This window comes from Kogia breviceps, chromosome 1 (genome assembly GCF_026419965.1).
Source record: "Kogia breviceps isolate mKogBre1 chromosome 1, mKogBre1 haplotype 1, whole genome shotgun sequence".
NCBI classification, from domain to species: domain Eukaryota; kingdom Metazoa; phylum Chordata; class Mammalia; order Artiodactyla; family Physeteridae; genus Kogia; species Kogia breviceps.
This window is the reverse complement of record NC_081310.1, coordinates 183,075,806-183,103,008: the sequence shown is the minus strand read 5'-3', so window position 1 is coordinate 183,103,008 and position 27,203 is coordinate 183,075,806. Positions and strand designations below refer to the sequence as shown.

The window sequence follows — 27,203 nt, the reverse complement described above, 5'->3', positions numbered from 1 at the left end:
AGTTGCTTGAAGTTACAGTCATGGAATAGAATTAGAATCCTGGCAAGAGCATTGTGGGCAGGAATCAGAATTTTATAATGTCAGACTCCACAGGGCTCTGAGGTATCATATCCAAATCTCCTATTTTATCAGATGGCGAAACCAAGGCCTAGAGAGGGGAAGGGTCTCACTCAAGTTCGCAGCTTTGGCCAGGGGCAGAGTCTGGAGCCCCCTCTCACCGCCTCCCCACTGACTGTGCTCCACGGTGCCTTTCTCTCCGTGCCACCTCCCCCCATGCCTGCCCACCCAGTGCCTCCCGGGCCCAGCCAGTCCCATTAGGGATTTTCCATCGCCCCAAAAAGGTCCTAATGACTATCAGTCCTTGTGAAGCCTTAATTAATCTCAGAGGCCGATGGCTCTGAGGAGACCGGGGGCTTTGGCCTTACGCAGATGAAGATTACGGCTCCATTTCATGTGGTGGTAGAGGAACGCCTCAGACATTCCTGCCAGCAATAAAAGCCACATGGCTTTCCAGCGTCGCCCTTGGAAAAGAAAAAAAGCGCAGCCCTTTGCGGAAAGAAATCAACTATGTGCTGTATGCATGGCATGAGATAAAAACGGGGCAAAATGAGGTGGAGAACAGTTGGTCTTTTATGTGGCCTCCGATGGCCACCGAGAGTGGCAGGGCCCAGCGGTCGTGATCCCAGCTGCAACCCCGGGGAGAGGGGTAGCCCTCCGCGCGGTGGTAGAAGCCACAGTGGCAGGGCCTCAGCCCCTCAACCTGAACTGAGTTTGAGCCGCCCCAGATGTCCCACATGCAGGGCCAGCTTTCTGGGCCCGTGACCCACGCAGTCGTACAAAAGGGCCTTGCAATTGGATTCCTGCTCTGCCCTCACTGCCTTGACATTCTTAATACTTTTTGAACAAGGGGCCTGTATTTTCATTTTATACTAGACCCCTCAAATGATAGGACTGGTACTGCCCACAGGTCACCCCATCAACCCATTGCCTCATGTCTCCTGGCCCCTTCCACGGGCCCAGGCCGGGGGAGAGTGTTTTCTGAGCACCTGTATTGTCTGAGGTGAACTTTAAAACAAACCTTGTGAATTGGGCAGATGTGGAAACTGAGGCTCAAAGAGGCTTCTGTGCGGCAAGGAAGCCTAGATTTGGAGTCAGGTCCCTCTGACTCCAAAGCAAGTGTCTCATTCTGCAGTCTTTCAGTTCATCATGCCCAGTGGGGACGGTGACACACACGGTCAGGCTTTTTTATTCCCAAATAACAGAAGGGATAATTGAGACCTGACAAGTGAAGGTAACCATGGTCATACCCAGTCAGTGAGGAATGGGTCCCTCGGTCCTGCACTGGGCAACAGTGGACCTGGGGCCGGACCCATAGGGCTGAGGGGGAGGGGTGTCCCAGTTTTATAGTTGTTTGTTGCACTTGTACATTTTTAGCTCTTCTGTGGGGGTCACTGCCTTGAGTCTGGCCTTGGATGTAGTGGGAGTCCTGGCCCCCCTCCCCAGCTCTCCGTCCTAAACATCTAGAAGTCCTTCTTTGTGACTTCCTCCACTCTTTCATGCTCCAGTTTTCCTCTGCTACCCTCATTGATTGGGGAAGCCGTTGTGCCTTATACCTTGATAAACTCAAAGGGCTTCCAATCCTCTATGCATCATAGAAAGTTGGGGCTGAATGGAGCCTAAAGGCGGTCATGACTTATGACCTGGCTGCTGGGACCAGGGGAGCCGTCCCCTTATTCCTTGCTGGGTAACCTCAGGCAAGCCCCTTCCCTCTCTGGGCCTCAGACACCCCATCAGGGAGAGAAATGTATTAGCCCACACTTGATCGCCAGGAGGACTGTCCACCTTCGATGTTCTAGAATTCCGTGTTAATCTGTGACTGGGGAAACTGAGGCCCAGGCAAGGTCATAGACTTGCTCAAGGTCACACAGGATGCTCACTGGCAGCCGGACCCAACTCTGAGGCTCCTGCCTGATAACCTAGCTTTTCTCTGCACAAACCTTTGGAGGGACCAACTCTGGTCTTGCCCTCCGTCCCCTGCTCCACAGGCCACCATGGCCTGTCAGGCACCTTAAGTGTCCAGGTCTGGAAGCCTCAGCTAAGGGTCCTCTTTAGGAAAAAATGTGCCTGGTGATGGTAATGTCCTTTTTTTCCCACTCACATTTAAGTTGTGTCATTGTTTCCATAATAAAGACCTCTATTCCAGGTGTTATAATTTGGCTAGAAAACGGAGAGGAAGGGTCAAACGCTAGGACCCAAGGGGCAGGTGAGGGATAGAACAGTGGAAAGCCAGGAAAAGAAAGATCTTACTGGATCCAAGGCACACAGGGTACGTGTGTTCACACGCACACACACACACACACACACCCCTCTTCTCATGGGCACATTCACACGCAGCACACATACTCATGGGTACACTCACACACACACTCACTGGCAGCTCACACTCACACTTCTATGTGGACAAGTCCTCATGGAGGCCGACACTGCTAGGTCACAGCCACACATGTAAACCGTTAAGTGTACGTGTGTGCAAAGACGCTCACAAGGAGACACATCCGTCTGTGTCAACACTCACAGACCCATTAGTGTAGACGCAGATAGGCCTCCATAGGCACACGTCAAGTGCATGTAGACACAGACCATCCTGTGGACAGAGCTACACGCAGACTTTGAGGCAGGTGTGGAGTAAGGGCTCAGAGCTTGAATTTGTTCTCTAGCTCAGCTCTGCGAGGAGTTGAACCCTGGCTGTGAAAGTTTCTGCTTCTTCTTAGTTCAGGGGCATTGACTCTCTAGGTGGTTTGAGAGCCTAGGGCTTTCAGACACTTCCCCAGTATCTGACTGTTAACCTCCTTCCCTCCCAAATGTTCCACGGAGGTGAGGGGAGCCTGCCCTCTTGGTCCAGCAAAAGGTGGCGGTTATATGAGGGTTGCAGGGTGGGTCCTTGAGGCAGCCTAGGCTGGAAGGCAGAGCAGGAGCCTGGGGTCCCAAAGCTCTGGGGTCAGGTTCAGGCTGAGAGGCCCTGGACATGACACATCACCTTCCTGAGCTTCAGCCACCTCACCTGTAAAACGGGGCAATTACTGCTGCTCAAATGGGGTTGTGAAGGGGCTTCTGGCTCACATGGGAGCTCAGAAACAGCAGCTGCCACAGCCCGACCACCCCTGGAGGGCGAGTCACCCTGAGCCCCCTCTTTTAGGGCCTAGGTGACACCCCCAGGGACCTCAGCATGGGGAAGAGTATTGAAGCCATGTCAGTTGATGAACTGTTAAAGCAACTGGGAACTTTGTCCTGGGGAAGAGCAGGCCTGGGGCTGAGAGCACTTCTTTCAGATCTCTGAAGAGTCCATGCGTGGCAGGGGACCATGCGAATGCTGGGGATGGAACTATGGCCAGTGACTGTTGGGCTCCATATGAGGAAAAGAAGCAGAGACAGAATGAGACATTCCTCTAGAGGTAGAGAGCTCCCCGTCATGGGAGGTATCCAAGCTGAGGCCAGGATATTGTAGAGGGAAATTAAATGTTGAATGGTGCTGGAGGCTGGACCAGGTACCAGTGTCTAGCCTGGGTTTGGTTCGTAGTCAACATTTATTGAATAAATGATAGAGTGAAACCAAAGTTCCATTTGTGACCTGACAGTCTGTGATGCAGGGTCTACCAGCTCTGAGTTCTCACCCTGGCATCTTTACCTGCTAGTGTGTGATCTTGGGCCTCCTCAAGCCTCAGTCTCCTCATCTGTAAAATGGGGAGAATTGACCACCTTCCGTGCTCTTCCCTCCAAGTAAACTTTAGTAGTTCAATAGCTCACATCTTTTACTGCTGCCTTTCAGTTCATTCGAAAATGACTGCTCTTATAAACAGAAAATGACACTGAAAGCAGAAAGCATACAGACAAGCAAGATGATGGTTAACACAAAGACCAGGAGAGTGGTTCCCCTGCCCCACCGTGGCAGGGAGAGGGAGAAGGAGGGATGTGATTGGGAAGGGGACACTGGTGGGAGCCCTAAGGTCCACTTAGTGGGTTTTTTTTTTTTTTAACATCTTTATTGGAGTATAATTGCTTCACAGTGTTGTGTTAGTTTCTGCAGTACAACAAAGCGAATCAGCCATTTGCATACATATATCCCCATATCCCCTCCCTCTTGTGTCTCCCTCCCACCCTCCTTATCCCACCCCTCTAGGTGGTCTCAAAGCACCGAGCTGATCTCCCTGTGCTATGCGGCTGCTTCCCACTAGCTATCTGTTTTACATTTGGCAGCGTGTATATACGTCAATGCTGTCCTCTCACTTCGTCCCAGCTTACCCTCCCCCCACTCCGTGTCCTCAGGTTCATTCTCTACATCTGTGTCTTTATTCCTGTCCTGGCCCTAGGTTCATCAGAACCATTTTCTTTTTAGATTCCATATATATATGTTAGCATATGGTATTTGTTTTTCTCTATCTGACTTACTTCATTCTGTATGACAGACTCTAAGTCCATCCACCTCACTTAGTGGGGTTTTTTAAAAGCCAGGTGGTGGGTTTATGGATGTCTGTTTTATTATTTTCATTTAAACAATATTTATATACACTCCCTGTTACTATATTTTACAATAAAATATTTTAGGAGAAAAGCAGAAGGTAAAAAAGCCCACCCTCCCCGAAAAAGCCATCCCTCCCTGAAACCTCTGAAAAAATGATTGACAAAAATGCTGAAATTTGCATAGAGTTGCAAAACTGCCCGTGGTGCATCAAAGTTGGAGAGTGTTTATTCTTGGCCAAATCAGCCAGATTGTCCTTTCCACCAGCTCACTTAGCTGAATCATCTGGTGACCTTGAAGCCATCCTCATCATGGCAGCCCCCCCATGTGGAGCATTTTGGGGTACCCAGCCCCTGCTGAGCATGCTCCCTACTGAGCTCCTTAACTCCTACCAACAGCTTTCTAGGTACATGTCATTGGGCCTGCTTTACAGACGAGGGACTGAAGTTCACTGAGTAAGTCTCCTGGACCCAGCTAGGAAGGGGCAGATCTGGGATTTGAATCAAGATCTATTGATGCTGAAATTGTGCCCTGCTGTATGCAGCAGCCTCACCCCAGGGGCCAGGCCCTTCAATATAATAACGAATGATATCCACACTTCACATGTATTATTTCATTTATCCTCACAGCCACCTTATGTGTTAAGTACCCTTATTATTACTTCCATTATAGCACTAGGAAAACTGAGGCACAGAGAGGTTAATAAGCTGCCCCGGTTCACACCTCAGGTGAATGTCAGAGGTGAGCTTTGAACCTAGGCAGCCTGTGCTGCCCTGCCAGGCCCATGGGGAGTGCAGATGCCATGGACATAAGACAGAGCTGTGGCCTGGGGTCCACAGATGACCCCCAGGAACCACAGGCCAGCAGGAATGGATGGCTGGGGTTGGGGGATGCAGCAGGGAGGCCTGCTCCCAGAGTGACACCAGCCCTATGCAATGAGCTGTGTCTGTCCCTGTTCACCTAGCAGGCCTGTGGCCCTTGGGGGGGGTGCTGAGGATGTGGGCAGAGCCAAACAGAGGCTAGAGCAAGCTCAGAAATCCCTGCCTGGCGTGTCTGGGCCACAGGCTCAGACACCGGGCACTCTTTGTCATTTGCTGTTGGCATGAGTTTGTCCCTGGGAAGAATGTGACGTTCAACACCTGTGCATCTCTGGGTGCCCCCGAGTGACTTCTGGAATGGGGTCATAAAATGTGCTCAGACCCTGGGGGTGGGGCTACACCCTCTTACTGCCCCATCTCTGAACCTCAGTCAAATCAGGGGTGGGCTTGATGCTCTGAAAGTCCTTAGCTCACAGAGGCCTAGTCCCATCCTAGGAGCACAGGGGGAAAAGTTCCCAGTCCTATCCTCGGGGAGTCCTGCACTTGATGGGGGAAGAGCTGGGATGGAAAGGCAAAGGAGAAATAAGCAAAAGAAGGAGGAGGCTCTAGCTAGATTCATTCAGTCAACAAACATTTTTTGAGCACCTACTATGTGCCAGGGGTTATTTTAGGTGCTGAGGATACAGCAATGGACATGATAGTTTTGACTCCAGCAGGGAAGGCACAAGATAAACAAGGAGGCAAATACATAAACACGAAGATAGACAGTGGGTGGCCACTAATGCCTTAGACAGGCGGGCCAGTGAAGGTCTCTTGGAGGAGGTGACATCTGCGCCGAGACCTGAAGGTTGAGGAGACTCAGGTGGAGCAAGGGAGAGGGGAGCTGGTGGGAGGGCCCACAGCACAGCAGGAAGCAGCTTCTCCCACCTGCCTTCTCCCACCTCCTCTGCACCGGGCATGTCCATGATTCTAAAACTTGTTTCCCCTTTTCTCCCTTTTTGCTTCTCCCACAATAGCCCTGAGAACCAGATGGGGCGAATTGAAGTAGCCTGACCTAGAGCTGAGGAAACTGAGGCTGGAGATGAGAGGGGCTCGTACTGCATTCCCCTGTGCCCCAATGCCAGGACCACCGCCCCCAGGCCCCATACCTGGCCTGGTGCTCCTCAGGCCGGCCGCACTGTCCAATATGGCCTTCAACCTCCAAGTCCAGGCAGGAGGCAGCCAGAGTGGAGTCAGGCCATGGGCACCGCTCCTCAGGGGGCACGGGGCTAGAAACGTGGGCCGCTGGGCAGGGCCTGGGAGGGACGGTGCTGGGGGCTGTGCGGCCGGCGCTGACTGGAACAAGGTGGTGGCCCTGGGAGCCCAGCCGGGCTTCACTGATCTTAGCCGGTGTTCTAGCCACCGGGCGGGGCCAGCACTGGGCAAGCTGCCGGTTTTCCCAGGTGTGGAAACACCCTGGGGGAATGGCCTTTCATGTGGCTGTGGGGTAGGCATGCCACCCAGCACGTGGGGGAGGCCAGGGCATCGGGGGCACGCTGGCAGTGTAGGGGCCTTCCGGAGACTTGGAACCCCACAGCCGGCCAATGTCAGGCTCCCGGAGACAGGGTCACGGACTCCAGGCTCTGAGACACCGCGAGAATGGCGGAATCTTAGTCATCGGAACTCACATCTCTTGAGTGTTCACTGTGTACCAGGCACAGTGCTGAGCACTTTATACGGTTCAACTCCATGCATCCTGGGTTCTGTGATCCCCCCACTTACAGGTGGGGAGACTGAGTCTCATCAGAGTTAAGTAACCTACCTAAGGCCACACAGTTATGGGGCTTTTGTCCTAGAATATAAGATCCCTAGAATCAGAGGGTCTTGGAGTGTGGAAATCACAGCTGGTTGATATTGGGAAGACCTTGAAGATCCTTGAGTCCAGCTCCCTTGAATCTGTTTTCCTTCTCATCTTGCGATACTTCTGAGGGGAGTCTGGCCTTTGGTGTGAGTGGGTTGTCAGCTTAGCAGAACAGGATGGTACTGGGGGCAGGGGTTGAGGGCAGTTGAGGGCCAGGAGTGGGAAGGGGCATCACTGATTCTCCCCTTCCAATCAGCCCTATGGGGTTCTGCACGACTGCCCCCTACCCTTCCATCTGTCTGTCCTCATCTCTTTCCACTCTTCCCCTCCCTCATCCCACTCCAGCCACACTGGCCTCCTCGCTGGTCCTCAAACACACAATTATACCCCCACCACAGTGCCTTTGCACATGCTGTTCCCTCTGCCTGGAAAGCCTTTACATGGCTCAACTCCCCACCTCAGTCAGGTCCCTGACACCCCAATGAGAGGCCCTCTTGGAGCCCCAGCAATAGGCAGAGTAATGGCTCCAAAAATGCCCACAACCCAACCACTGAAACTGAATATGTCACCTCACATGGCAAAAGACACTTTGCAGATATGATGAAGGTTAAGGACTTTGAGATGGGGAGATTACTCTGGATTACCTGGGTGAGCCTAATACATCACAAGGGTCCTTACAAGTGGAAGAGGGGGGCAGAAGAGGATGGTCAGAGGGAGACGTGAGAAGGAAGACTGATTGGGGAACCAGAGAGACAGCAGCATGAGAAGGACTTGGCCCAATGTTGCTGGTTGTGAGGACAGAGGAAGGGGCCCCTAACCCAGGAAAGCAGATGGCCTTTAGAAGCTGAACAAGAGGAGGAAATGGATTCTCCAGTAGCCTCCAGAAAGAAACAGCCATGCCAGCACCTTGCTCTCAGTGAGACTCATGTAGGCCTTCTGACCCCCCAGATCTGTAAGATAATAAATGTATGTTGCTTTAAGCTACTGCATTTGTGATGATTTATTACAGCAGCAATAGGAAACGAATATATCCTTCTTCCCTGATTTATACTTATTTAGCACAGTTATCATTGCCTGATAAATTACACTTTCACTTACGAATTGTGTTTTCCCTCTCCCAGCACCAGAATGCCAACTCCAGGAGGGCAGGGTATTTTTATTTTTTTTTCATTTGGTTTCTCAGTCCCAGTTAGAGTTGCCATATCTAACAAATAAAAATACAGAACAGCAAGTTAAGTTGAATTTCAGATAAACAACAAATACTGTTTTAGTGTAAAGTTGTCCCAACGATTGCAGTCATTCATTGTTTATCTGAAATTCAACTAATTTGGGTGTCCTGTATTTTGTCTGGCAACTCTACTCTTAGTGCCTAAAAAAGTGCTTGGGATCATACGAGGATCTCAATAAATATCTGTTGAATGAGTGAAATAAATAAATGAATGAATGAACATTAAATTCTAGCTTAAAAATCTTTTTGGCTTCCAGAATTCTTACAGGATAAATAACAGCAAATAATGAAACAAATGGTTTCATGGCCCTTCCTACATACCAGGTACCGTTCTGAGTGCATTACAATTACTAACTTACTCAGTTCTTGCAGTAACCGAATGGGGTCATTAGCCCACTTTACAGATGAGGAAACTGAGGCCCAGGAGGTTTAGTAACTTTCTCAGTCACAGAGCCATCGAGTGGCAGAGCCAGGCAGTGCAGGGCCCTCGAAGACCCTGGCTCACAGAGCATTCTAGCTTTATCTCCTAATTCACTTCCCTACACACAGTGGATTCTTTCTCTCTAATAGACCATGGTGCCTATGTGAGGGGTGGCTTCCCCCTTTTCTCTGACTGCAGAACTCCTGCTCATACACCAAAGCCATGTCCTAATTCCCCTTCATTGTGAGACTGTCTCTGATGCTCCCAGTAGGACTTGGCCCCTTGTCTGCATGCACTGTATGTAAGGACTTGCTGTTTTGTCCTTTACTCCCCCAGACTGTGACCTCCCTGAGGACAGAACTGAGTCATTTTCAGCTCTTTGGCCGAGGAACTTAGAACTGAGCATGGCTCTAAGGGGGTTTCCAGAAGCATTTAAGGACCAATGAATGAATGAATGAATGAATGAGGGAATGAATGAACATCTTTCCCACTCTGGGCCTCAGTTTTAGAGTCTATGAAAGGGGAAGAACAATCTCTAATCCCTACTCCACATCTCTTGAAACAAAACACATTTTTTGCTGATAATAAGAATAATACACATTCATTAAAGAAAAATTGGAAAATGATAAAATTATGCAGAAGAAAATTAAAACCACCCATAATCCTGCCACCCAGAACAATTGTTAATATTTTGGTTTTCAGCCTTCTGGCATCCTTACTATAAGTATAGATTTTTTTTCTTCTCTCCCTCCCCGCTCCCTCTGTCTTTCCTTCTTTTCTTTTCTAACAGTGAGAACCTGTAGTCCATGTTTTGAACCTGCTTTTGAAACTCACCAACATACAGTGTGCATTTCCCCTTGATATTAATCCTCTCCCCGACGGCAGGCAACAAAACTGCACTGATCGGGTATGGTGGGGGTGTGTGGAGAGACCCCGCCCCCCCCAAGTTCCAGCTGGACCACCGTGGTATTCCCTCGTGGTGAGTTCTTTGGGGTGTTTCTGGATCTCAGTTATGAAGACACTGCTAGAACACCCCAGTGTGGACATCTTAGCCTCATCCCTGGTTCCCCCCTTGGGACCTGTTCCAGGATGGGGAGCCCCGTGTGGACACTCTTGGGCTCTCGACGCCACCTGCCTGCTGCTCCCCAGTCCCGCTCCCACCACTCGCCTTGGCTTTCTGGGCTTGGCAGGAAATTGTGGGAGTTATTTGACCTCCTCAGAAGAAAAACCCCTTCTACATCCAAGGCCTCACTGGTTCCATCCAGGCTGAAGATATCCATTTATTTAGCCATGTGTCTGCATTATGGTCTAAGGCTCATGATTTCCATCTCAGACACTCGGTTCCAACTGAAACAGCCTCAGACATCTCTGAGGGTACTCACGACCTCAGGCCTGCATAGACGTCATGTGTGTTAATAATTCAATGACTTAACTTACTTCATACCAGGCCCTGTGCGTCTCTGTACGTCCCCCCAATCACCCTTGGAAGTAGGGATGACTGTCTCCCATCTTACAGATGAGAACACTGAGGGTCTGAGAATGAAGTGGCTAGGCTGAGCTCACAGACCAGGGAAACAGGGCATCTGGGATTCACCCTAGGTTGGCCCGACTCAGTGTAAAGCTGACTCTTCTGCCCTCCAGGGACTGCACCTGTGTAGACCACTGATTCTACCCTGAAGAGCTGTGAGCCTTGTAATCTGGGGGTGCAAAGACCTAGCCCCCCTGCCCCTGCTTCCTGCTACCTGATGGGGCAGAGTCCCAGCATCACTGGGAAGTAAGGAGAGAGCTTTGGCCTACAAGCTGGGTGGGCCAGATTCTATCTGCTGTCCTGATGCTGTGTGTGCCCTCATCCTCTCCATCTGTAAAATGGGAGAGCAGGGACTCAGATGACAGCCTCCTGGGCATGTGGCTTCTCTGAGCACAGCCGTGGTGATACTCACAGCTGAGTCAAAGGAAGAGAGAACTCTTGTCAGACGGGCCACGTCATCAGAGGCAGCCAAGCCTGGTTCTTGCGGGGTTGGAGTGGGCAAGTCTCAGTCCTAGACGTGACAGCCCCAGATGGAGCCTTACCCACCCCCACCCCCCAGCCCCGGCAGATGGGAGGCTATTTTTTAACCAACCCCACAGAAAGAAGAGGCCAGAAATGAGTTCAGGGGGTTAACCCAGGTCCCTGGGGACCCCTCCTATTTGCATCCTCTTTCCCCCACCAGCCAGGGAGCTGAATGGACTTCACCTGGAGCTCCCTGGAGCCTTCCAGAGCTCCCAGCACATCAGACTGTTGGAGCTGGAAGGTCCCCGAGTGGTCCCCGTGTGACAGGCAGGGAAACCGAAGCCCAGAGAGGTTGGACCAGGCCTGCCTTCCTCACCGCCCCCTCTGCTGTGTGCTTCCACCTCCTCTGCCTCCACCTTCCTGGGGTGACCCAGGGCAAGCAAGACCCTCCTGTCTCGGCCTCAGTTTTCCCACTTGTCAGATCATGAGTCCCCTCTGGGCATCTCTGAAGCGTCTCCCAGCTGGAGAACCTCCTTCTGAGCTGGGGCCTCCACTCTGTCCCATCAGTCCTGGGTTTCCCGTGAGGCTCGAGAAGCATCAGCCCTGTGGACGGGGGCCGGTGACAGGTGTGTGGGGGCCCCCCAGGAAGAGGAGGAAATTCCTGGCCGGAGAAGCGGGGACCAGCCTGGGTAGGGACAGAGCCGCTTCCCTTGTGGCCTCCCTCAGACCACACCACCAGGTGTCCCTGGTCCCCACAGACAGGGGTTCCTGAAAAGATGGGTGTCTGTCACAGTGGGTGCGGCCGCTGATGTGTGTTTGCCTCTGTGTGTGTGTGTTCACACGTACGTGGTGGGGGTAGGAGGAGCATGGGGGCCAGTGGGCACACGGGCCTGGGGTACCAGACTTTGGTTGCTAACAGGGGCAGCTTGTGTCAGGCCCTACCACAACCACAGGTCCCACCCAGAACCCCTTGGCTGGGGCTGGTCTCACCTGAAGGTGGAATGCACGTGGGGGAGGGGAGCATGCAGGGTAGGCGTACGGGGGGGAGGGGCACATGTGACGAGGGGGTATATGTGGGGGAGGTTTGCACGTGGGGGAGGGGGGCATGCTGGGCCCAGCGCCCCCGTGCTGTCGGAGTCTCCAGGAGCTGGGACCCCAGTGAAGGCCTGAGGGGAGCTGACTCTGACTTGCCTCCTTTTTATTGTCTGTTTAAAACAACACTGTTAATAAAAAACATTAATTGAGGGTCTCACATAACACACCCCTGGCCCCGTGATACAAGTAGAATGAGCACGATGAAAAAACTTGTACAAATACAGAAAAACACCTAAAAAATGTTGAAGCCTGAAATCCTAGAGCCAGAGTGAATACCATGCATCTTTGAGGAGGAAGGTGTCTCTAGAGCCTCTTGATAGAAATCATCTTAATTCTCACACCCTGAGCATTTCACTGGGGCCGGGGGCAGAGCTAAGCACTTGAAATACTGTCTTAGTTAATTGTCTGAACTGTTGTTCTCTCCCTTGTACAGATGAGGAAACTGAGGGAAAGGGAGCTTAAATATGACCCTCGGGGAGTAAGTGGTGGAGCTAAGTAAGATTCGAACCCAGGTCTGGCTAATTTGCAAGTGCAGATCCTCCCGGGGTCCAGGGCTCGGCTCCCTTGGGAAAACTGTGTTCACTCACTCATTCCTCCAGCAGTATTTACTGAGCACTGCGAGGAGTCAGATCTAGCTCAGCACTGGGGACTTGGCCTTGAACAAGACAGGCCCTAATCGGAGCCCCCAAATGGTCACAGACTGAGCCCCAACGCTGACCACAGCTTGACCCCCTACGAACTGTAGTCCCGCCTCCCCCAATCAGCAGGGGCCTTTATGAGCTTTTCATGGGCCACGATGTGTCCAAAAGCCAAGGCCGGGTGCCTGCCTCACCAGTCCATTGTCTGCTCGGGCAGGGAGGCCATCAGGAGCCCGCACACCGCCCCAGGCCCACCACTCTGGGCCAAGCCTCCTTGGTTCAGGGGGCTGCGTGCTGGCCTGGGGCCTTCCCCGGGCAGGGGGCAGAGAAGCCCAGCTCCCCTCTTGCCTTGGCCGAAGGGCAAGCCTCCACTCAGAGCATGGGGCCACCCCGGAGTCTGAGCTGGTGTGCACCCCCCAGCAGCCCCTTTTTAGCCAAAGATAAAGGTATTAAGAATGTCGAGAGGCAACCGCAGAGCATTAAACGCAAGTGTGGGGAACTTCTGAGCTTGGAGCCCTGCAGCACCCCATGGGTTACAGCTCACGAAGCTGGCCCTGCCTGAGGGAGGGACCCAGCTCAGATGGGAGGGTCAGTCACCCAACTTCCACCCCAGCAACAAAGCCTCTGACATGCAGGGGTGCAGGGGGAGTGTGGGTGTGTGTGTGTCCAGCACGTGTACTCAGGAGCTGCCTTTTGTGCACTAGGCTGTGCCCATGGGGGACACGGTGGCAGTGGTGAGCAGAGCCTGGGATTGAACCCCAGCTCCACCCCCTACAAACTTTGGGAACTTAGGCAAGTGACTTAACTTCTCTGGGCCTCACTTTCCTCCTCTGCAAAATGGGGACAAAAATACCAACTGCTTGGGTTTGTCAGAGTTAGTAGTGATTATATCGAGTGCTGAGCCCAGTACTAGCACGAGTCAGTTTCAGAGGTGACCCAGGGCAGAGGAATATACACCCGGGTAAGCAGGGGGGTCCATGAATAGGGGCAGAGGCATGTCTGTGTGTACCCCTCACTCCACATGGAGGGCCCAAGAGGGGAATTCCAGAGGACTGCTGCAGGATGCCCAGGCAGTAGGCTTGGGGCGTGGTGCTGGATCACACAGAACCTACACTAGGTGGGAGGGACCCCTGGGAAAGCTGGGCGTCCCAGGGAGAGGAGCCCAGAGGGAGAGGCCCCCACCAAAGTGCTCAAAGTGCTGTTATGAGAGGGATAGCAGGGGACCCTCCCTGCCAAATGAGAAAGGAGCCCTTTGCTTGTGCCATGCGTGGACTGGGCCATCTATGGGATTTTGGCTTGGCTCCTTGGAGTGCTCTCTGAGCTCAACTTTGGCTCAACTCCCCCCCCCCCGCCCCTCCCCACTCCCACTGCTCCATGTCTCAGTTTCCCCAACTGTGCACTGAGGAAGGAGAGGACCACCATACATCAAGTGCTTTCTAAGATAGACCTTGCACTGTGTTTTACAAACCTCCCTCTCTTGGTCTTCAAATGATTACTGGCCCATTTCTCAGAGGAGGAAACTGAAGCCCAGAAATGGCAATGACTCACCCAGCAAGAAAGCAGCAGAGCTGATCCTGATTGGCCAGGCTCGTGGAAGTGTCGCCAGCCCTTCCCAGGAAGGAGGCCAGTGGAAGCCAAGGGCTGTTCCTTTATCTGGGAAAACCTCAATTAACTCAGAGCTAATGTGCTGTGATGAGGCGCACAGGCTCCGGATGCAGGTTTGAACCTCAGGTGGGTGATCCTGGGCAGGTGGTTTAACCTCTCTGGGCTTCAGTTTCCTCGTGGATAAAACAGGCTTAATAGTAGCACTTATTTTGTAGGGTTGTGAGGATCGAGTGAGCAAAGATCTGTAAAGCACTTAGTGCCTGGCATACAGTAAGAGCCATGTAAGTGTTGACTGCTGATGTGACTATTTAAGAGTTGAATTGTCATAATTTATATTTTCTAGATAATTATGCATTTATTAATTCCAATTTTGTACTTTTCCTTTTGCGTTTAGGATCCAGCAAATTGCCCTTTCAAGTTTCATACAATTTCTGCTCCCACAGGCCTGCAGCTATGGTGGATTTAATAGCTTTCCCTAGAGCAGCTTTTCCCAAAGTGGGCTCTCAACACACCAGCTCCTTCAAGAAGCCAGTGTTCGTTAGCATATCAAAGGCTCTGAAAAGTCCTGCAGTAAAACCCTCTGTGGAACACTGCTTGATACAGTCATTCCTGATCTTATTTGGTCACAGAGCCCCCTTTATTTCAAATTAATTGTTATTGGAGTATAGCTACTTTACAACGTTGTGTTAGTTTCTGCTGTGCAGCAAAGTGAATCAGTTGTACATATACATATATCCACTCTTTTTTAGATTCCCTTCCCACTTAGGTCACACCACAGAACACTGAGCAGAGTTCTCTGTGCTATACAGTAGGTTCTCATTAGTTATCCGTTTTATATATAGTAGTGTGTATATGTCAATCCCAATCTCCCAATTCATTCCACCTTCCCTTCCCCCCTTGTTTGTTTTCTACATCTGTGACTCTATTTCTGCTTTGCAAATAAGTTCATCTGTTCCATTTTTCTAGATTCCACATATAAGCGATATTATACGATATTTGTCTCTCTCTTTCTGACTACTTCACTCTGTATGACGATCTCTAGGTCTATCCGTGTCGCTGCAAATGCCATTATTTCATTCCTTTTTATGAGCCCCCTTTATTTCTGCTCAACACCTGATAACATCTGCTGAACACACGTTGAGAGATGCCCCCACTCATTTCCTGGTTTCTAGGAAATGGCAGAGCTGTGAGCAGAGCCCCTCACAGAGACGAAAGGTTCCACCTCTACAGAAGTCATCTCCAGTAACTTGCTTCCATTGCTCAGCTGGTTCCCTGCCTTCTCATCATCACGGTCTCATTCAGTCCCCACAGCATCCTGGCGAGGTCAGTAGCGTCAATATCCCCATCTCTCAGGTGAGGAAACTGAGGTTCACGAGGTCAAGTGGCCACACAGCCAGTAAGTGGCAGATACAGGAGGCAAACCCACAACTTTTGATTCTAAATCCCACATTCCTTCTTCTGTACGTTGATAAGAAAAATAAAAATAGATCTCATTCTGCCAGGATCAATCTTCCCTGGTGATATGCTTTTAAAAGATCTAAAGCCTTTTTTTTCCCCTATAGCATGGAATATATTACAAACTTAAATCTTCAGCAGCTTTCTTCTGCTTACAAAAGCAATCCGTGATGGTTGGGTATAAAACTTTTCAAACACTTTGAGTTGGAAAATGAAAAACTCCATAACCTCACCTCAAGAGAAAACCTGGGCTAACAGTTGGGCATACACTCTTCTAGATCTGGATGGTCCAACATGTGCTATTTAAATTAAAATAATTAAAATAAAATAATATTAAAAAATTCATTCTCTCAGTCACACTCGTTGTGGACCTGGGTGGGCACGTTTCAAGTACTCAGTATTCACACGCGGTGAGTGGCTACAGTATCGGGCAGTAGAGACAGAACATTTTCATCATCACAGAAAGTTCTATCGGACAGCATTGCTCCAGACTCTCCCAAGACATATCCCGACATATATGCATAATGATTGTTAATATTTTTGGTGAAGTTCCCGGATATGTCATAAGTCTCCGTATGGCCTCACCCATAAAGGGAAGAGACCCTCTAGAGGCAAAAACCAGACACAGGGAAAAACGGTCTAGATAGAAATACACTGAATGTTAGTGGTTTTCTCTGGGTGTTGAGATTACAGAGTTTATTTTTAAATTTCCTAGGTCCTTCAGGTGATCTACAGCCTAAAATGCCGCTGGGGTGGGGATGTCAGGTGGATTTATGTTTTCCCTAATGTTCTTGCCGGTTCTAAAAGCTTCAAGGTATGCTCTTGCCCAAGGCTTAATTTATTATCATTGTTTTTAAAATTGTGGACTCACGAAGAATGGAGGCCTGCACAAGTCAAAGGAACGAAGCGCAAAAGAAGGAAAGGCAGACAGAGGTTCATTTTCAGGCCAGGGCCCCTCCAGCCTAGGGCTGTTTTAGGCAGGGCTGGCTTCACGGGCCTGCAGGCCAAGCAGTCACACAGGCTCCCTTGCTTAGAAGAGTCCCACGCTTGGTTTCATGCTCTGCAGTTGCCATCTTGAAATTCTTAATGATTTTTGACCAAGGGGCTCTGCATTTTCCTTTTGCACCGTGCCCTGCAAATTGTGTCCCCGGCACTAGTCCCGGGTTCTCCCGGGGATGGGTCTCGTTTCGGCTGCTCTGACTTGTCCTCATCAGACCTCGTCAGACGGATGATCCCATCCTTGGCACACTCTATGTGCCCGAGAAAAAGTTTGCTTGCATTGATGAGGTATGTGTCTAGAAAGTGATAAAAATAGGGCTCGCGAGCAGGTGCGGGAGGGCCCCCGTGGTCTGTGTTCACACACTTACGGGCACTCAAGGCGCACGTCTACACTGGCCTATTTCAGAGAGCGGCCTGCTGCATCACAGGATACTCTACCCCACATCGCTGCCCAGCTTGGATCCTGCCTGGACCCCCACTGCCTTGAAGACCGTGCCCAACCTCTAGGCCTGGCTCAACTTCCTTCCGGTCTCTTCTCCCTCAACGTCGCCACAGGACCCACAGACCCTCCCATTTCTAAGCAATCCTCTCTAAGGGGAGGATTCTTCCATCCTTTGTCCATGCTAGTAATTCTGCTTGCAGTTCCCGACGTTCCTTCCTTCCCAGATCTACCTTTCTCAGATTCTACCCTTTCTGGGAAGCCTTCTGGAATTTATTCATCTCTGCAATGGAGGTAGTGGTGCCCAGCACACAGAGCTGTGATGAGGCTTCTATGGGGTAATGGGAAGTTACAGAAGACCCAGGAGCCTGAGATTCTACATCGATAAGAAGAGCATAAGCCGAAGGGGTGCTGGCCTTTCTCACTGGGGCATTTTCCTGAGGCAAACTCTCCACACGTCACAAGGATGTCAGCTCCAGGAGGTCAGGCACCTTCGTCTGCTCCTGAATCCTCAGTTTGGCATGCTGGTGACGCTCAGTAAATGTCCATTGAATGATCAGCAGCACCAATCGGCCCACACCACACCCCAAGTTCTGGGCACTGAGAAAGGGAGAATCCAGGAAAACCAGCCCTTTCCAGGAAAACTGTCTTCAGATTGGGACCACGACACAGGCCACAAGCATTTCCCAAGCACCTGCTGTACGCACGGCTCTGCCCAGCCCAGGGCAGACCCGGTAGGGAGCGCCGGGGAGGAAGATGACCTACACAGCGATTGGGGAAGAGAAAGAGAGACGAGGGGCGGCTGGTGGGGCCTTGGCTGGGCAGGAGCAGGCCGAGCCCTTGCTGCAGCCCCGGCTGATGGGAGGCCCAGCTCACCTGCTCCTGGGAGTGTGGGGCTGCCTCTTCCTCTTCCTTGTTTTGAAAAAAAAGTTTCCCCTAAATTTACAAGTAATACACGTTCAGTGTTTAGCAGTTTGGAAAACCTACAACAATCACCAGCAGAGTTAGAAATGAAGGCTCCCTGCCATCACTGCATCATGCAGCACTAACTACAACATTTTTGTGTTGTCCTTCCAGTCTTTTTTCTAAGGTGGCCTTGTTCCCAGAGGCGGCTTCCTCTGCCTGCCTGGAAAGGGACATACCTGCTGTATGCGGGGAGAGCCAGGCTCAATGCCACGAGCCCCTGCCACCCCTAACATGGGCCTCCAACCATGCTGGACCTGATGCATCTTCCTAAGATCTGAGGGAGCCCAGAGCTGTGCGTGAGGCCTCAGCAGGGCTTCCTCTATGGGGGGAAACGGGGGCCAGAACTGGGGTTCAGTGAGGGAGGACAGAATGGGAGTCCTCAAGGTGGGGGCACTTCTTGGGGCCACGCAGAGTTGGCCTTGAGCCACTGGGCACCTGGGCGAGTTGGGTCTGGGCCAGGGGCATGACCAAAATGGATGGCCCTTCTCCTCCCCATGCCCTTGCTTTTCACCCCCTTTCATTTGAGCACCCCAAGTTTTCCTTCCCTTAACACCTTCTACTTGCTGTACCCCCAGCCGCTGTTCTCTTAACAAAGGTGAGCAGATCAGTGAACTCACTGGCCCTGGAGCCTGCGTTCTAAAAAAAAGCCCAGCCGGCAATGCTTCACCCCAGAGGGGCCGAGTGCTGTGGTGGAATTTCAGTCCACCAGTGTCCACTTTCAGTGTCACCCAATGAAGGATGTTCTGGCGGGCTGACTTCGGTCACCCCTGCGAATCATAAGTTATGGCATCCGCCCTTTCCGCCCACACGTAAGTCTGAACGTTTTGCCAAAAACACTTTTCCCAGACGCGAAAGAAAACCCCAAAGAGGAACCTAACCCTTCACACGGCTGCACCAATTGGATGTGAGAGCTCAGGCACCCACCAGCAAGCGTTTCAAAGAACGAGCCAGACGGCAAAGGGGAAGTGAGGGGAGAAGCTGGAACCCTCCCTGGAGGTCAGTGTTGGTCCATCTATTCATGGGTCCTTTCACCCGCTGTCTCCTCCCTCCTCTTAGCAAGAAGCGCTGAGCCTGACCTGCTCCCAGGAGCACCCCACCCGACAGGAGGGGGTTAGGGGAGTGAGGGCGGAGGCAGGGCACTCCCAAGGCCTGGAGGGGAGAAGCGGGGAACCTGGGAAGGCTCCCCAGAGGGGGCAGCCTTTAGGCTGGGTCTTTTTTTGTTTAAACATCTTTATTGGAGCATAATTGCTTTACAATGGTGTGTTAGTTTCTGCTGTATAACAAAGTGAATCAGCTATACATATACATATGTCCCCATATCTCCTCCCTCTTGAGCCTCCCTCCCACCCTCCCTATCCCACCCCTCTAGGTGGTCACAAAGCACCAAGCTGATCTCCCTGTGCTATGCGGCTGCTTCCCACTAGCTATCTATTTTACATTTGGTAGTGTATATACGTCCATGCCACTCTCTCACTTTGTCACAGCTTCCCCTTCCCCTTCCCCGTATCCTCAAGTCCATTCTCTAGTAGATCTGCATCTTTATTCCTGTCTTGCCCCTAGGTTCTTCATGACCATTTTTTTGTTTGTTTTTTAGATTCCGTATATACGTGTTAGCATACGGTATTTGTTTTTCTCTTTCTGACTTACTTCACTCTGTAGGACAGTCTCTAGGTTCATCCACCTCACTACAAATAACTCAATTTCTATTCTTTTTATGGCTGAGTAACATTCCATTGTCTGTATGTTAGGCTGGGTCTTGAGAGGAGAGAGGCAGGTTTCTCACTTTCCCCATCCTGTTCAGAGTCAGACTCTTTTGCCCAGGAGGAGCGGGAACATGAAATAGTCATAATTTCCATAATTATGGACGTCTTGCCTCTACACCAAGCCCTATATTAAGTACATAATATACACGGTCTCATTAACCCACCCAGCACATCTTGAGATGGCTACCGTTTGTTCTCCCGATTGTACAGATGAGAAAACTGAGTTCAGAGAAGCAAGGTGCTTTGTCCGAGGCCACAGAGTGAGGAAATGACGCGGCCTGACTGCAGCCTGGGCTTGTAACTAACTGCATCTCATGTGGCCTCTTCCCCAGAGGATGCCCTCTTCTCCATCCTCATCTCTGGGAGCCATTGACAAGGGGCCTGACAGTCCCGCTACAGTCTCCCCCATGCTTACCTCTCTCCAGCATTGAGAACACCAGGCGGTTCGTGCTGGAGATGGAGCAATGGGGTGATACGTGGGAACATGTGCTGGGTGGCAAGTGAACGAACGTGGGGAGGCGGCGGGGCCGAGGGGCTCAAAGAGGTGGCCGCGCTGAGTGAGCACTTGCTACAGACCAGTGCCGTGCGCAGGGCTTCAAGGTAGGGTCACATTCTCCCTTGCCACACTCTAGCCCCATCTTATAGAGGAGGAAAGAGACTCAAAGAGGTGAATTAACATGTTGGGTCACCCAGCTATCTAACAGCTTAAACCTGGCTTGACTCTTAAACTGTATGCAAGCCCGGTCCCCGAGTAGCTGAGAAAAGTTGGTGTTCCTGCTACGGAATTCGACTTCACACAAGACCACCCACACATCTCTTTGGACCTCAGTTTCCTCATCTATAAACCTAGGCGGAGGCACTCTGCCTGCCAGCTCCAACATTCTCCTGGGTTCACTCACTGTTCCTGCTTCTTGTGGAGTCTCCAGGTACGACAAGTCTCTCTCCCAGCCCCAGTGCCACAATTCCCAGCCCAGCTGTGTCCCTCCAGGAAGTGCTGTTTCAAGGCGGGTGATGGAGGATTCATACTCCAAATCCACTGAGGGATAAAGCCCTCCCTTCCTACCTCCCTCCGTCCCCTTCCAGAGCATAAGGCAGGCTACTGGGCACCAAGGCAGGAGTGACTGGTTGAGCCCCCAGGCCGGCCTGGGCCCGGAAGCTCCCAGGAGACCAGGGCTCCCTGGTGGCCACAGGTGGTCCCAGGGAAGAGACTCCTGGCAGAGGGGTGTTCGAGCTCAGTCTTGAAGGTTGGGTGAGACTCCTCAGCTGCCAGCTGGGTACGCCCCTGCTTGGTGGATTTGAGGAAGGGTCTGCAGATGAGGCATCCCCAGGAGAGGGGAGTAGGAGCTGGTGTTGCGGCCGCCCCACTGCACCCTGAGCCCAGAGCCCAGGTTCCCCGCCTGTGGAGGAGTCTGGACTGGCTCAGAGGCGAGGCTGGGGTCAGGGGGTGCTTCTGCCTCCCTTCCCTAGGAGGCTTCTAGAAGGTCAGGTTTGCAGGCCCCGTTGCTCAGGGCCATCTGACTCCTGGCCCCTCTCCCCTCCTTGAGCTCCTCCACCCTCTCAGGTAGCCGAGCGGGCCTCAGCTTTGATGCAGCCACCGCAAGACTGAGGCGTCAATGGGCTCTCTATGTGACCAGTGGGGCCGCTGGGGGCCGCCGGCCGCCGTCGTGGGCACGGGTGAGGCCTGGACACACAGTCCCACTGTGTGGGGCCGGCTCATGACCGCCCAGACCCTGTGGCCAGTGGGGGACTCCCAGGAATGCCCTTCCTGCCTGGGGGGCACTGTGGACTGGCAGGGTGGTCTGGGGAGATGGGCGTGTGCAGGACGGCCGCAGGAGCCGCCGTCAAAGGGCCCCGGCAGAGGTGGCGCCAGGCAAGCGCCAGAGTGGCTGTGGGTGGCTCGCGGTCAGCCCCTTCGTCTCCCGGGGCCACGGGGGAGGGGAGACGGCCAAGGGAGCTCTACCCAGGGTGACCAACCATCCTGGGGTGCCCGGGACTTGGGAGAGTCCCCTGTTGTTTAGCCACTGCCCAATGCTGAGCACAGGACACGGTGAGTGACCTCTCCGGTTGCGGCAGCTCTCCCGCCATCCAGTGACCTCTGAGTCAGACCCTCCCGGCTAGACCTGCCCAGAGCCGTTCTGTGAGGCCTGTCTCACACCCGAGAGCCCGCTTCCCATTCCTTCCAGGTGTCTTCAGCGGTGCGGCTGCCCTCACCGCTGCTCACAGAACTCTGGCCAGACAGGCCCGTCCTGGTCCCCTTCCAGCACCTCACCCCGCCTGGTGCCCCCAGCCATCCCAGGAGGTGCCCTCAGTCATCTCATCCTTTCCTGCCTCTGCATCTTTGCCCACCCAAGCCATTCCCTCTGCCTGGGACATCCTTTCCCCTTCTGTCACCCCCTCACCCTGCAAGGCCCAGCTCCAGGAGGACTGTCCTCTCCTCCCCCAGGCTGACCAGTGCCCCCTCTCTGACCCCCCAGCCCCCTGTTCTTTGCGCTTTATAAATTTATCACACCCAGTGCAATTTTCAGTTTACCCGTCTCTTTCCACACCAGACTGTGACCTCTTCAAGGGTGGAGAGCCTGACCTAGTCACCCTTGCACCTGAGCTCCCAGCACAAGGCCAGGCTCCTGATAATTGAAAAAATGAAGGCATTTATTGAGCACTTACTCTATGCCAGGCACCCTGCTCATTTAATTCTCTCCAGAGCCCATGAACTTGGTGTAATCATCATTCCCATTTTACAGATGGGGAAACAGACGCACAGAGAGGTGAAGTGGCTCGCCCCGGGCTACAAAGTGAGTGAAGGGCGGAGTCAGGACTTGAGCCTGGAGAGTCTGATTCCAGAGCCCAGCTTGAATCTCGGTATCTACTCCTTGATAAGCTTTTGTGGAATTACTGAATAAAGGAAAACCTTTATCTCCCCGAGTCTCCCAATTCCTGCATGTGGCAGCTTAGACCCATTTCCTCCAGTTCCCTCCCTGGAGGGGTGCCTTCCCTCAGTGTCCTGGGGAGAGTGCTTTTGCCCATGGGGGTGAAGTTTGAGGGTGCTGTGAGAGGGACTTGCTGCTAGGGCGACGCCCCCAGGGGGTTCAGAGAAGGGCCTCGTGGGGCAGATCCAGAATAAAGGAGCTGGCCCTCCATGGGTTGTGGACAGGCCCTTGGGCAGCATCAAGGCCGTTGTCCACATTTGTCGGGTGGGGAAACTGAGGCCCAGAGACCGGAAGGGACTCGCCCATAGTCACACAGTGTACCATTAGGCCTCAGCTTCCGCATTTGTCAAAGAGAATATTCATACCCCTTCTCCTACCTGGGAGAGTGCTGGAGAAGAGATGGGAGAAGGTGATGAATTGCTCAGGGCACAGGGCACCCCAGGAGCCCCCTTTGCCCTCTCAGTGCCTGGAATTCTGCCATCAATATGCCAGCTCTGTGGGTTAAGCATCGCCCTCTTCATGTCTCTTCCTCACCCTCTACTTCGTGTGGGAATCAAATGCCTCTTCATGCTCTCCCCAAACCTCTTTGTCACAGGCAACTGAGAGCAGTTCTGGAATCGGGAACCCAACCTTAAAAGCTCTCGAGGGGCAGCGATGGGGTGAGACCCGCTGGCTCCACTGCCTCCTGCTGAGGAGCTGGGACCGTAAGCCTGCATTCAGGGGGGTCCGTGAACTCAGGCGGGAAACATGTGACAGCTTTCCTTTCACTGACCTCTAACTTAAAATTTAGCATCTTTTGCCATAGTGATTTTGTCACCCATGGAAATCACAGATATCCTCCGATCTCATCAGGGCTGTCGCGGATTCTCTTGAAATACCATGTATGCCCATTCCTGCTGCATTATGGCCGTTACTATCTCCACTGAGAGGCCCATGGTCACGGAGTCACAGTTGATAAAAAAGTTATCAAACTTTTTTATCGTTTAATAACTATATATCTATAGATTTGGGGTTTTTTCCATAGTTCTTTGTATTTTGTTTTATGCGTTTAAAAATTCGTTTCTGAGGAGTCCGTAGGCTTCCTGAGACTCCAGAAAGGTCTGTGGTTCAGGGCAGGTTAAGGACCCTACATGGGACAGCATGTAGCTGAGCACTGCAGGACCAAGAGGCTGGATCGCTTTGGGGACAGAATTGGCAGCTGCAGCCCTGTGAGCCTCCAGAGACAGAATTTGGTAGACAGATCCCCCGAAGTGAGCAGAATGTGGGGGACAGAACTGGGCAGGAGAGAGGGGGCCAGACAATGGGGACAGAACAGGGAGCTGCAGGGAAAGCCTCAGACCCCAGACCCTGAGGCCTCCCCCGGACCCTGGCTTATAAGACGCATCTGCATCCCTGTCCACCAGGGATCAGCCCGCTCTGTGCACACAGCCGGCCCAAAGCCACCAGCTCTCCTTTTCCTCTCCTTCTGTGTCACCGTTTACCATCTCTCGGGCCCCATGGCATCAGGAGCCCATCCTTTAGTCCTGTTTCCCAAGTTTCCTTTGTTTTAAACTCGACATTTCTCCATCTTGCTCACGGAGGGAGAAATACAGATTACAAAGACCCAGCAAATGGTTTTTATAAACTCTTATTTTCTTGCCACAGAACTGCCTTTAATTAGCTCCGAGGACTACAAAGGGAACAGCGTTATAATAGGAGCCGCTTGAAAGAAGGAGCTCATGGCGCTCGGCTCCCAGACCTCGGGCTGCTGCTGGTCACCGGCCACAAGCAGGTCTGATGGGAGCGCCCCTGCCTCTCCCCACTCAGCCCCCACATGCGGCCACACAGCCTGCCTCAGCTTCTCTCCAGGGCGGAGGAATGGGTCCAGCCCTCAGACAAGCCCTCGCAGAAACCTCTGGACCATAGGCACCCCAGTGTGCCTCAGTCCCTGTCCAGAGCTGGCTGCCCAAGGACTGGCTCAGAGTCACTCTGTTAGCCCACAGCAGGACAGGCAGATGGACAGTCAGACCGACTTCTGTGTCTCAGCCGATCAACTCAGCTGAGAAAAGGCAGCGCCAGGCCCCCAGACCCTGGAGTTCTGGATGTCACTCAGTCCTTCTATCCTGGAGGAGAACTCATCCCCGTGTATAACCCAGAGGCACTGCCCTCATACACAGTCCATTCCCAGCCTCAGGCAATCAGAATATCACAGCCAGAGGGGCCTCCATTTGGGGCACAGAGAGGTTAAGTAACTTGTCTAAGGCCGCTCAGCAAGGTCGTCACTGAGCTGGGACTCAGACTCACGGCCTCTAGACCTCCAATCTCAGGTACCACAGCCCCCTCTGGGCTCCTGCTAGCGGGAGGAAGGCAGTAGGGGGGCCAGACAGAGGCAGGAACTGTCTCCCCCCGAGTTCTAGCCTCAATCAGAGGTTTCAAGTGGGGGATCCCGGGACCCTATCCTTTTTGAGGCACATAACTCCGACCTCCGGGTTCCTCTAGGCCACGAATAGAGGCGAAGCCACCCAGAAACACTTATTTCTACCCGGGACCAAGTCCATAAGCCTTCCTGAGGCCTGCTCCCTCAACTCTGATCCAGTTTCAAGGCCACGCAGAGCTGCATGAGTTCCAACAAAAGCCTGTAGCCCCTTCCTCCCTCATCCCAGGGATTACTCGGAAAACGCAATGCAGGAGAAGTCCTCAGGAAGGTCTCTAGATCCTAAGGTGTAGACCTGCCCCCTGCCTGCTCCACGGCTCTGGTCAGAAGCTGGCTGGGCTCTGGGGGAGCGGAGTATCTGAGTGTCTGCCTGAGCACAGGGGGAGGGTCTGAGCTCTCTGGGTGGGCCAGGGGCTGGGGCAGCTGGGCTCAGGGGCCCTGATGGTGAGGCAGGAAGCCTCGGGTCACAGGGACACCTCTGTGTCCTCTCCACCCCACGACCCTCCGAGGTCCGGCCTTTGAGGTCTTGAGGTCTTGTGGTATCCATTGCACCCACCACGAACAGTCCCCACCAGCTGAGGGTGAAAGTCCACAAGGATGCTCCACTCCAGGAGACCACGGAGGCCACCAAGCCCTCTTCCCACCTCAGGCTTTCAGAAGCCAGCGGATTTAGGTAGTCAGCCCTGGCACGTGCAAGCAGCCAGTGCTGGCGGTGGAGGGTCGCCGTCCGGGGCCCGGCCACAGGTCCCCACCCGAAAGGGAGATCATTACTCACCGCGGATGAAGGTCGGAGAGTAGGTCGGGAAGGAATCGAAGATGCTGTTCGATGCCATGCCCCGCTCTGAGGAAGGCGAGGTTTCAACCCTTCAGGGGGTTGGGTTGGGATTGACTTGGTTGGCTGTTGTTTTATTTTTTCCTAGCTACTTTTGAAAATAAGGGGGGGGGGGGCTGCTGCTTTTTGTTTGTTTTTTTCGTTTTGTCCCTTTTCCCCCCTACTGCTATGAAAAAGAAAAAAGCAAAGAACGCGAGAGTGTGTGTGTGAGCGAGAGAGAAAAAAAATCCCCAAGGAAAGTAAGTTTCTGTTTGTACCCAAGAATTTGGATTCCAGGTCCCACAGGAATGTCTCGCCACAAATTTTCAACAGAAGCGTATGTAGAGTGTATCATTAGATGGCGGGAAGGGGCCTTCGGCAGCCAGGGCAGGAGTCGCAGGGCAGTGAGAGCAGAGCCAGCCCAGTATCAAGCGCCACGGGAATGAATGAATGAGGCTCGCCCCCGGCAGAGCTCAGCTCAGTGGGTGCGAGGGCGGCCTGGGGGTGGGAGGACCGGGAGCCAACCAGCTCCGGCGCAGGGCCCTGAAGGCGGCTGAGGGCCTGGCCTTGTGGTTCTGTGGTTGAGGGACCAGGCCTTCACGGTGTCAACCCGACCTCAGCTCACAGGATGCAAGAAGTCAGCTCGCGGCCTTGGCGCATTGGCTGGGTGGTGGTCACCTGAGCTGTGATGTCACAGCCTCTTAGAAGATCTTGTGGCTGCCTCTCTCTCTTTTTAGAAAAAAAAAAAAAAAAAAAGAAGAAGAAGAAAGAAAGAGAAAGAGAGAACCAAGAGGGATGGCTTTTATTTGTGGAGCTGGCCTCAGCACGCGGCCCAGAAGCAGAACTGGAAGCGGCTGGGGAGGGAGTGGCGTGGGGGGGTGCGGTTTGGATCCTGTGGGGGACCCCTTTTTAATTAAGGCCAGTGTTGGCCCCGGGCAGCCCGGAGCCCTGCAGGTCCCGCACTGGGCGCCGGGAGCCCGGATCCCCTCCAGGCCCCCCACCCTGGGCTGCATGGGGCTCTCACGCTGTCATCGTCCACCACTGCAGCAGGGGAGAGACGTCCACGAGTGTGGCTGGGTAGCACTTCAGGGGGATTTTAGGGGAGTTGGGATTAAGTATAAAGGGACACACATGAAGGGGTGTCGCCGGCGCTCACGCCGAGGCCTGTCTGCCTTCAGAAAGGCCCTCCTAGGGAAAGCTGGTGGCATGGCCTTGCCAAGGGGCCCTGTGCAGAGCTCAGGTTCTGAGGCCTGAGCCAGTCATTCAAGGCCCTTTGCTC

The 27,203-nt window shown here is 52.9% G+C and overlaps 1 protein-coding gene across 1 annotated transcript in view; it reads right to left on the bottom strand.

Annotated features, from left to right (window-relative positions):
• The window catches only part of RUNX3 (RUNX family transcription factor 3), a 60,843-nt gene extending 34,882 nt beyond the window's left edge, over nucleotides 1-25,961 (bottom strand). Inside the window, exon 1 of the mRNA XM_059038758.2 lies at nucleotides 25,889-25,961. Within this exon, the coding sequence (XP_058894741.1) occupies nucleotides 25,889-25,946 (58 nt within the window). The 5' untranslated portion in view covers nucleotides 25,947-25,961. The remainder of the gene's footprint in view (nucleotides 1-25,888) is intronic.
• Nucleotides 25,962-27,203: the final 1,242 nt, after the last annotated feature.